Raw genomic sequence first — 10,382 nt, 5'->3', positions numbered from 1 at the left:
ATTTACAGGTAAATGGATGAAGTTTTTAAAAAAATCCAGAATCATAAGGACAAACTGCATGTTTTCTCTCATTTCTGGAGGCTAGCTTTTAATCTTCAGATACGTGTATTTCATTCGGAATGCTCATGGAAGTCAGGAATTTAGTTTGGGGCCAAAGGAAATGGGGCTTTCAAAGGAGAGGAAATCGAACAGTTACTTCAAAAGGTTAAAGGGGAATAAGAGAACAGGAAGAATTAAATGGGGTGGAGGATGGGAGAGCAACCTGGAGGAAGAAAGAGCAGGGAGGGAAACACTAACAGCTTTTTGACAAAGCCAAATGGAAATCTACTGCAACAGAAGCTCCCTAAAGTATATGCATATACACATTTTAAAGAGAGTTTAATGGAGCTGTCATACTGCAGGGGGACACCACCACACTAGGTGACTCATGCTAGCAATAAAACCTCAGTACCAAAAATGGATTCCCTTTTTTTATTTTGTTTTGTTTTTCAAGACAGGGGTTCTCTGTGTAGCTTTGTGCCTTTCCTGGAACTCACTTTGCAGCCCAGGCTGGCCTCGAACTCACAGAGATCCACCTGGCTCTGCCTCTTGAGTGCTGGGATTAAAGGCATGTGCCACCACTGCCTGGCAGATTAACTCTTTTGTCGGCCAATTGGTTCCCATAGATTAACCAAGCATTATAAGTTATTACCAGCACTCTCAGACACCATCCAGAATTTGACATATAGTTATTGGTGAATATACCACATATTTATTTCACAGAACATGGGGAAGTTTCATCCTAAGAGCTAGCTTTTATAGTACTGAAAAGCATTATGAATCTGACTGGTGAAGAAAAGTAATCATCGATCTCACTCAGTCCCAAACCCTAAAATTCTAACAATGACTAGCCTGAAAAGATACATCCATCGGTGCAGCATTGGCACAAATGTTATGGAAACAACCAATCACTTCTTGATTAAAGCCAAGGCCCACTCCATGAGATGGAACCCATACTTGGCACTCTTAATGGAGCCAAGAACCTGTGGCTAGATAGCCTTAGAGGAGAGCCCAGCACTATTATTCTGATAAAATGAATATATGATTAAAATGATTTCTTTTCCTTTTTCTTTTTGGGTTTTCAAGACAGAGTTTTTCTGGTTGTCCTGAAACTCAGTCTGTAGACTAGGCTAATGAGTCCCTGCTATAATTATGTATCAGTGCATCTCTCAACCCTCGTTAGAAAAACATCTTCCAGTAGATGAAAATTATCTCAGAGACCCTCAATAGGTCAATGTGCAACAATTAGAGATGGTAGAATGCTCAATTCTAAATAGGATATACAAATTACACCCCTCCCCCAAAGGCTCACGGATCTTCTCAAAAGAGGGGGAGGAAAGATTGTAAGAGCCAGAGGTGATGAATAACATCAAGGGAACAATTTTCCAGATATGACATGGCAGTTACAAATATGAATTCATAGATATTATGACAGCGAATATAAGACTTGTGCAAGCTCACACCAGACAAAATTCCAGCACGGAGGGGAGAAGGTGGGTATGAAACCCTGCTAATAGCTGAGGAGCATCTGATACTTGCTGGGAGAGGGAGATAATTTTCTTTAATGATGTGACCCCTGGCGGGTTGACCACACTCTAGGGTAGGGCTCACTCCTAGGAGTAGTTTGGGAAAACAAACTGGACTTGATGTGGGGTGGGGGGGGGATCATAAAGGAGAAATTTTGGTTAGGTGGGTAGAGAGGAAACTCAGTTAGGTAAGTAGAGAGGATATGAGAGGAGTTGGGGGAAATCAATTAATAGGATAAAAATATACTATATGGCATTCTCTATCGGGAGCCTTGTAGAGAACCGGCTCTAAGGCCACCTCCAGAGTAATGCAAGAAAATCCATGAAGGCAGCGAGGGCTAGACTTTTTCTATCTGAGGGTATTTAGGAATAAGTTTCAATCTATCTGTGACTGGTGAAATAAGGAAATACACATGCTGTCTGATAACTTTCTCTTTTACTCCATCCTAAAAATAGTCTGGCTCTTTCCATCTCTGCACAGCTACGTATCTCCACACTACTGCACACAGCTACGTATCTTTACATACATACATTTTCACATGGCAACACATCTTTTACATACAGTTCTCTTCTACATGTCTTTTCTATACAGCTTTCTCTTCTTTGCCTCCACACAGCCACAGCTGAACATTTCATTTCCATAGCTCTCTCACCATACAGCACTTTACACAGTTCCTAGGCACAGCTCCTCTACATAGCACACACACACACACACACACACACACACACACACTTCACTCACATTCTGCAGCAGTCTCACATACCTCTACATAACCGTCTTTCTCCACACCGCCGCTGCTGCTGCCTCACAGCCAAACTCTGGACAAATTCTGGACAATTATGTTACATCTTCAGGGCCCTACCTATTCCCAAAACACAAAATAAGTCACATAGTTTCTCTTAGGCTAGTAATGTCACATTGACCCAGGCATGTAGCTTTAAGTTGGTGAGGGGTCCCAGACAGTGAACAATTGGCTGTCTTGAGCGGTCAGATCATACGCAGAAAGGGAGCTACTGCAGGGACTATGTCTTGATGTAAACAGCCTGGCCTTGATTTAGCAATAAACAACACCTGGGAATTAGTCTTTGTGTATATTCTATAGGGGCAGCTTAGCCTGTTTTGGACTAGTTCTAAGGTCTTTGCAAAATGTGTAAAAGGCTGTCTTTGAGACTGAGAATACTGTTACTTTCCTGTGTCAGTAAAGAATAATATTCGGATATCCATACATCAGAATTATACAGCTTAAAGAGAAATCATAACCTGACCATCCACAACTATAAATGTGTCCAGAGATATAAAACACACTGCCAAAGGGCTGTGGAAAGCACCCCACAGCTGTCCTTACTGAGGCACAGCAGTGGCACCTGAGAAGATTACAGAGAACAACCAGTTTCCACAGCCAGTAACCCCACAGCTTTGCCAGGTGGGGCTCCCCATCAGGGAGTTACATGTCTGGTGGGTCAACTTGTCAAACACTAGTTGCCACCTGCTGTATACTCCCACAGCTCCCAGCAATTCCCAAACAATAAAATATTATTTTTAAAACTTAGGCAGCTGTAGCTTTGTGAGAATCTTTCTGGGTGTTCTTTGCTATTGGTCTATATGTCTGTTTTTGTGTCAGTATTATGATGTTTTTATTTCCATGGCTCTATTATGTAGTTTGAGATAGAGCATTATAATACCCCCAGCATTTTTCTTTTTAGGACTGCACTGGCTATTTAGGGACTTAAATTTTAGGATTGCCTTTTTCCAATTCTGTGATGAATGTACTTGCAATTTTGATGGAAATGGCCTTAATTTTTAGATAGATTTGGCGAGACAATGATTTTTACAATATTAACCCTACCAATCCTCAAACATGGAAAGTCTTCCCATCTTCTAGTGTCTTCTTCAAAGTCTTAAAGATTTTATTGTAGAGGTCACTCACCTACTTGGTTAGGTTTATTTCCATATATTTAAAAAAGCTATTATGGGTGGTTTTCCCCTTTATTTTTCTCTCAACAGTTTCGTTTACTGGTATACCCATCTAGTTTGCTAAAAGCACTTATCTCTCGTCGAAACTAAGAGCTTTCTGGTGGGGTCTTGATGGTCTTTTGAACCACAGGACCGTGTTGCATGCAAACTTCCTTTCCTGTTTGTGTCCTGTTGTCTCATTTTATTCTTCTAGATAAAAATTCAAGCACAACATTGAGTAATAGTGGTAAGAGTGGGCATTCTTGTCTTGATCCTTATCTCAGAGGAAATACTTTCAGTTACCCCCATTTTACAGTATGTTGTAACCAGCTTTTTAATATAGTCTTTATTATGATTAGATATGCTTACACTGAAACAGTCTTATATTCCTGAAATAAAACCAACTGGTTCATGCTGTATGATCTTAATGTGCTCTTCAACATGACTAGCAAGAATTTTATTGAGAATCTTCGAATGTATGTTTAACAAGGACATTGGTTGACAGTATTAGTGAATTTTTGTATCAGAATAATGCTGGTTTCATGGAATGAGTTTGGTAGTGTCCTTACCTTTTCTGCTTAGAAGACTTTGAACGATATTGGTAGCTCTCCTTTAAAGGTTTGGGAGAATTCAGCAGTAAAACTATCAGGTCCTGGGATTCTTTTCCCCACCCCCTTTTTAAAGATTTTTTTTTTTTATTTTAGGTATATGTATGTGTGTGAGGCTAGAAGTGTCAGATACCCACTGGAATTGGAATTACAGGCAATTGTGAGCCTCCCAAATGGGAACCAAGCTTAAATTTTCCTTTTTTTTTGTGTGTGGTCTTTCTTTTTTTCATTTAAAATTTTTTTAATTCATTTTACATACCAACCACAGATCCCCCTCTCATCCCTCCTCCCGCTCCCCACTTTTCCCCCCATCCCACCCCTATCTCCTCCTCCAAAAGGGTAAGTTCTCTCATGGGGAGGACAGCTAAGCCTGGTACATTCAGTTGAGGCAGGATTAAGCCCCTCCCTGCTGCATCAAGGGTGAGCAAGGTGTCCGACCATAGGTAATGGGCTCCAGAAAGCCAGCATATGCACCAGGGATAGATCCTGATCACACTGCCAGGGGCCCTCAAATAGACTCAGCTACACAACTGTCTCCCGTATGCAGAGAGGGTCTAGTATGGTCCCGTGCAGGTTCCACAGCTGTCAGTCTAAAGTTCGTGAATTCCTACGCAAGCTTGGGTTTTCTGCGAGAACAGTGTGAGCTCTTAACTGCTGAGTCGTCTCTCCAGCTGCCTGGTATCTTTGTATTACATTACTTTTTCAATCTCATTGCATGTTATGGATCTACACACACACACACACACACACACACACACACACACACACACACACACACACACACGGTCATGATTTCACTTCTGTAGGTCACATGGGTTTCCTTTGCTGTGAAAAGCTTTTTAGTTTTACGAGATCCTATTTATCAGTTGTTGGTCTTATTTCCCATACTATCAGAGTCTTTGCTTAACAAAAGCAGTCTACAACTGTAATTCAGTCTCATTCAAAATTCCAGGGACACTCTTCATAGACACAGAGGAAACAATCCAAAAATGTATGTGAAAATACAAAAGACTAAGGATAGCCAAAATGGTCCTGAGCAAAAAGAATACTACAGCAGGTATCATTATATCTTCTTTCTTCCTTCTTCTTCTTTTTTAATGGGAAACTGCTTTCTCTTTATTTAGACCTTAGAAGGAAAAAATGAACTTTGGTCACATAGTACCTTTAAAAAAATCCAGTTTTACATATTTCTAAATACACAGGACTAAATGAGCAGAGAAATAATTTCTTCTGTAAAAACTGGCCAAATTTATCAAAACTTAACCATAGAGTGAAATCAAATTATAGAAAGACATTTTGGTTCGCAATCTTCTGAACGATGTGACGGCTGCACCTCCACCCACCAGTGTCCTGTGCTGGCTCCTGTGCTGCTCTGGTCTGAGAGCAGAATCTTAACAAGCACGGACTGTCAACAATGGTCTGCAGTGTGGCAGCGAGGCCGGCGGCAGGAATATCCATGATGGACAGGGACAGGTCTACTTTAACAAAGTGTAATCAAGGGAACGTTCCTCATGAGCATGTCACAGTATCAAATGAATCATATAAAAGAAAAATAGGAACAAACCTAAAACACAGAGATGAAAGAGCCACCACAAACAAAGTAAGTGTCCCCCATAATGCATCTGCAGGCGGGGGGGGGGAAGGTGGTGAGAAGGCTGACGATGCTAATATGAAAGAAAGGAGGCTGAGTACAGTATTTATTTCTCATTTTACACAACTCTGACTCTTTACAAAAATGGTTCAAGTCATGCCCGGAAAAGTATAACCCATGGCATTTGAAAGCAAGCACTCTTTGTAGTTATTTTTAAAAGGCCTTTTAAAAAATTATAATACAAAGGTCTGTGCTCTATAAGCAGTCCTCCACTGTGCATTATAACAATAAGGTTTCCTTTTAATACAAAGGCTAAGTGTTTAAAAGTTATGAGCTGCTGGACTTGACAAGTACCATCTTATAATTGCTCTTCACATCATTTTCGCTCTTAGGGTCTTCTGCGTCGTCAGGATGCTCAGCAGCATGGAGTTCTTCTGCAGACTCCTCCTTCTCAGACTCAGAGTCACTGCCCGAGTCATCTGGACTCTGAGCATCAGGCGAGTGGTCCTCATCACTGTCTCCAGGAACATCACCTTCCCCATCATCATCATCTTCTTTTTTTTTTTTTTTTACATTAATGTATTTATTTTAAGATTTTATTTTTTTAAATTTAATTTAATTTTATTTTACAATACCATTCAGTTCTACATAACAGCCACAGATTCCCTTGTTTTCCCCCTTCCTGCCCCCTCCCCTTCCCCCCAGCCGACCCCCCATTCCCCTCTTCTCCAGGGCAAAGCCTCCCCCGAGGACTGAGATCGACCTGGTATACCCAGTCCAGGCAGGTCCAGTCCCCTCCTCCCAGACTGAGCCAAGCATCCCTGCATAAGTCTCATCATCATCTTCTACCTCACTGAAGCCAAATCCACAGTGCCGCCGCTGGTATGGGCCTGATAGTTTACTGTCCAGGCTCTGCTGGTACTGGTACTCCAGCTCTTCATTAATTTTCTTGTCTTCTTCCCCTGTTCGGAAGTGAGATGTTCCTTTGTGATCTCCTATAACAAGATGACCAGTGTGTTCTTTCCTTCCTGTACCCATAAGTCTCGAGAACTTCTGTTTTCTCTCTTCATTGCCTAAGTCGGCTGCTTCTCAATTGCTAGATCCAAGATCGTCCAGTATTGGAGAAATTATTTTGGCCACTCCACGTAGTTAAAAGGATATTTATTTAATGGCGTAACTCACAAATTAAGTAATGGGTAGGTCGCAGGGTCTGGGGAAGGTGTAACGCAGTCCAGCGGTGTTCTCCGGAGCTCTGCACAGTCAATCTGCACCGGTCAGCGTCCCGACACCGAGAGAGAGCCCAGAGAGAGCGCTGACCCATCCAGCTCTCGGGTCCCCCGGCACCTCCCCTCGCCCCGCCTCGTAGGCGTGACAGTTGCCAGAGTCTCAATGGGGGTTGGAACTTCCAGAACCAAGCTGGAATGGCTACCCACTACATCTCCCCCTTTTTGTCTAAATAAGAAGGTTCTAAACTAATACAAGACTATATACAAAGGAATGGTTATCAAATATTGTCCAGAAATAATGAGAGATAATGACCTAGATAAGATGTAACTACAACCAATGCAAACAATATCAAGCAAGAAACACATACTAAAATCCAGAGAAGTATAGAGCATAGGTAAACAGCATGTTATAAAGATCATTCAAAGGTGTCTTATCCTAAAGAACCTGAATCTAATACGTAATATGTTCTATCTAAGATATTATATATACTAAGTTGTAACTATAACTGCTAGTCTTCAATCCCATCAAAGACCTGAGAAGGAACATAATGATACCTGAGAAATGGTAGATGGATGCAAGCAACTTTCGGGAATCTTGCAAGAGTAGACCAAGACAGCTGGCAGCCTGGACAGTCACCTAATGTTTCTCAGCATTGTTGGTGCATTCAAATTGGCTACAGGCCTAGAGTATCTGACAGACCATTTTCAGAAGCAGGATTTCTGAAAGACCATCTTACCCTGTCTTGGCAGAGTACAGTGGTCGCTTTCCTTGTGTCCCGCTTGTCCAGAAAGGACAGCATTGCATTTGTACTGTCAGCCATCAAGGCAAGGGCAGTTCTTTGCCCAGTAGGCCATTTTGTGCCAAAAAGACAAACTTCCAAATGGAAATGTCTTAGAAGCCCAACATTCTCTCGGGATCAATTGGTGCAGCCAGGAGCAATTGTGTCTCATGTCAACAGAATTCTAAGTTATTTAAATGCCATATTCTCTAGGTCTATGAAGTGTTTGAAGATTACCTGCCCATCTGACCTATGTATCTGTAAATCTCGATAACCTAACTAACGAAACTATAGAGATGACAGGCATAGGCGACTATAAGCAAATGTATGGTGAAGAACGATGACTTCAAAATTGTGACAATACACAAGATATTTATAACAGAGGTAGGAATATATAGTGCGATATGCAATATGACAATAACCTTAAATATATATCAATATACCGAATATCCTAAACAGAAGTAGAACATATATAAAGTATGACAGATATAAATTTACATTTATATCAATATAAATATGTTTCCAATGAGAGTAGAAATATATGTACATTATAACAAATATAGTTCTGTATTTGTATCAATATACAAATTATCTTAAACAGGAGTATAAAAATAGTTTACATTTGTATCAACATATAAGAATCTATAACACTACAAATTACAGTGCAAATTATCTAAGGTTGCTATTTTACTAAGTTTGTTTACTAGTATATACAATGATTTACCATCATATCTTATACCTATCTGTTCCATTTCTTCTCCCCCCCCCTTTTTTTTTTACAATACTGAGTTAATATTTTCTTCCTCCCCAACCCTATAACCGTCATCCATAACCCTGAGAATTATGAAACCTAAGGGAGAAGGGGCGTCGTTTTCTTAGAATTGCTTCCTGCCGTTTAGGGGGTGATGTTATCTGTTGAGTACTGTGAGAAAGCTCAGATAGTTAAATCTCAGTTAGACTAACTGTAGGTTCTGCAGCAAGTTTTAGAGTAATGGGTAAGATTGTCTGAAATTCTGGCAAGAAGTGTAGTATGATGATGATTACCATGGCATCATTCTGGATTGGGTAGAGTTGTTGTTGTTGGGGCCCCATCTTCCTTCTGGTGACTTCTGAGATTGCTATTGGAAAAACTTATTTGTTATCAAAAATGGGAGGTTTGGATTTAAAGAGGACATAGCATGTAAGAAAGGATTCTGAGAAATCAAGAGTAAGCATGGAGAGAATTAGAATTTAGAAGACAACGGTCCCTTTTTATTGGTTTCCTTCTGTCTCACACCAGAGGGCTCTTCTGATATGGGACTGAAGAATCTCTTAAACTTTTCTTTTAGCAATATGCTTGGGTTTAGAGAAGGAGTGAGCCAATTCCATCTCCAAAGCCAGCTTGGCTATAATTGAATTGGAACCACAACTTTTCTAGATTGATAGAAAGATGTTAGACAGTGAGATTTTACCATGTGTAGATTGGTACCAATAGATTCTTCCTTTCTGCTGTAAACATCTGGATATCCAAGGCCTTGTGAGTTTTGGAAGATGGGTATTTCCATTATCCTGGAAAGACAAAAACAGAACCCTACCCCACCCTTTGATTGTTAAATTTTTCTTACAACTTGTAGAGATGTCACATTGGTGGATGATCTTTTACTTCTCTTCATCAAGGGGTTTTTCCTGTTCGAATCGAATTTTTATTAATTTTGTTGGTATCCATAGCTTTTCTTCTCCTGCAGAAACAAAGGCAAAACCCCTTCCCCAACGTAGAACATATCCAGGTTTCCATTCTGAGGTCAGCACATCCTTGAAATAAACTGGTTGGTTTAGCTCAGGAGTTTTGTCTGTCGTCCAATGTCTCTCCGCAGCTGTTGTTCCTTTCTCATTAGCATTGAGAAAATTCAAGGTTAATAAAGCACTATGCAGTCTATTTCTAGGAGTCATTGTTACCTGTTGCTGTTTATTTAGCATATCCTTAAAAGTTCGATTGGATCTCTCTATGACTGCTTGGCCTGTGGGATTATGTGGAATACCTGTAACATGCTTTATATTGTAATAAGCAAAAACTGTCTCATTTTATTGGAGACATATGCTGGGGCATTGTCTGTCTTAATTTGTACAGATATTCCCATGATGGCCATAACTTCTAATAGGTGTGTAATCACAGAATCAGCCTTTTCAGAACTCATAGGAGTTGCCCATTGAAATCCTGAATAGGTGTCAATGGTATGAGGTACATACTTTAATCTTCCAAATTCTGCAAAATGAAACACATCCATCTGCCAAATTTCATTTCTTTGTATACCTTTTGGATTACTCCCTGCAGGTAATGGAGTTTGGTTATAGATGGGACAAGTAGGACATTTTTTCACAATATCCTTAGCCTGTTGCCAAGTGATGGAGAAATCCTTCTTCAAACCTTTGCTATTTATATGGTGTTTCTTATGATATTCTGAAGCTTCTAGCACATTACCTATTAGTAACTGATCAATCTCATCATTACCTTGTGCTAAAGGTCCTGGCAGACCTGTATGGGATCTGATATGTGTTATATATATAGGATGTTCCCTTTTTCTGATGATTTCCTGCAATTGTATGAATAATGAAGTTAATTCTGTATTATCAGGAATAAATTCAGCAGTTTCAATATGTAAAACAACTCTCTCTGCATATT

General features: G+C 40.2%; 1 protein-coding gene across 1 annotated transcript; it reads right to left on the bottom strand.

Annotated features, from left to right (window-relative positions):
- Positions 1-6,045: 6,045 nt before the first annotated feature.
- On the bottom strand, positions 6,046-8,020 carry LOC102924484 (small acidic protein-like). The gene is made up of 2 exons (XM_042280338.2): positions 6,562-8,020; positions 6,046-6,267 (listed from the first exon to the last, which is right to left on the bottom strand). The coding sequence occupies exons 1-2, from the start codon at positions 6,754-6,756 to the stop codon at positions 6,046-6,048; spliced, it is 417 nt and encodes a 138-aa protein (XP_042136272.1). The 5' UTR covers positions 6,757-8,020.
- Positions 8,021-10,382: the final 2,362 nt, after the last annotated feature.

The sequence above is a fragment of the Peromyscus maniculatus genome, chromosome 6, assembly GCF_049852395.1.
Source record: "Peromyscus maniculatus bairdii isolate BWxNUB_F1_BW_parent chromosome 6, HU_Pman_BW_mat_3.1, whole genome shotgun sequence".
Lineage (NCBI taxonomy): Eukaryota > Metazoa > Chordata > Mammalia > Rodentia > Cricetidae > Peromyscus > Peromyscus maniculatus.
Note: the sequence above shows the minus strand (reverse complement) of the source record. Positions and strands in the feature narration are given on the sequence as shown.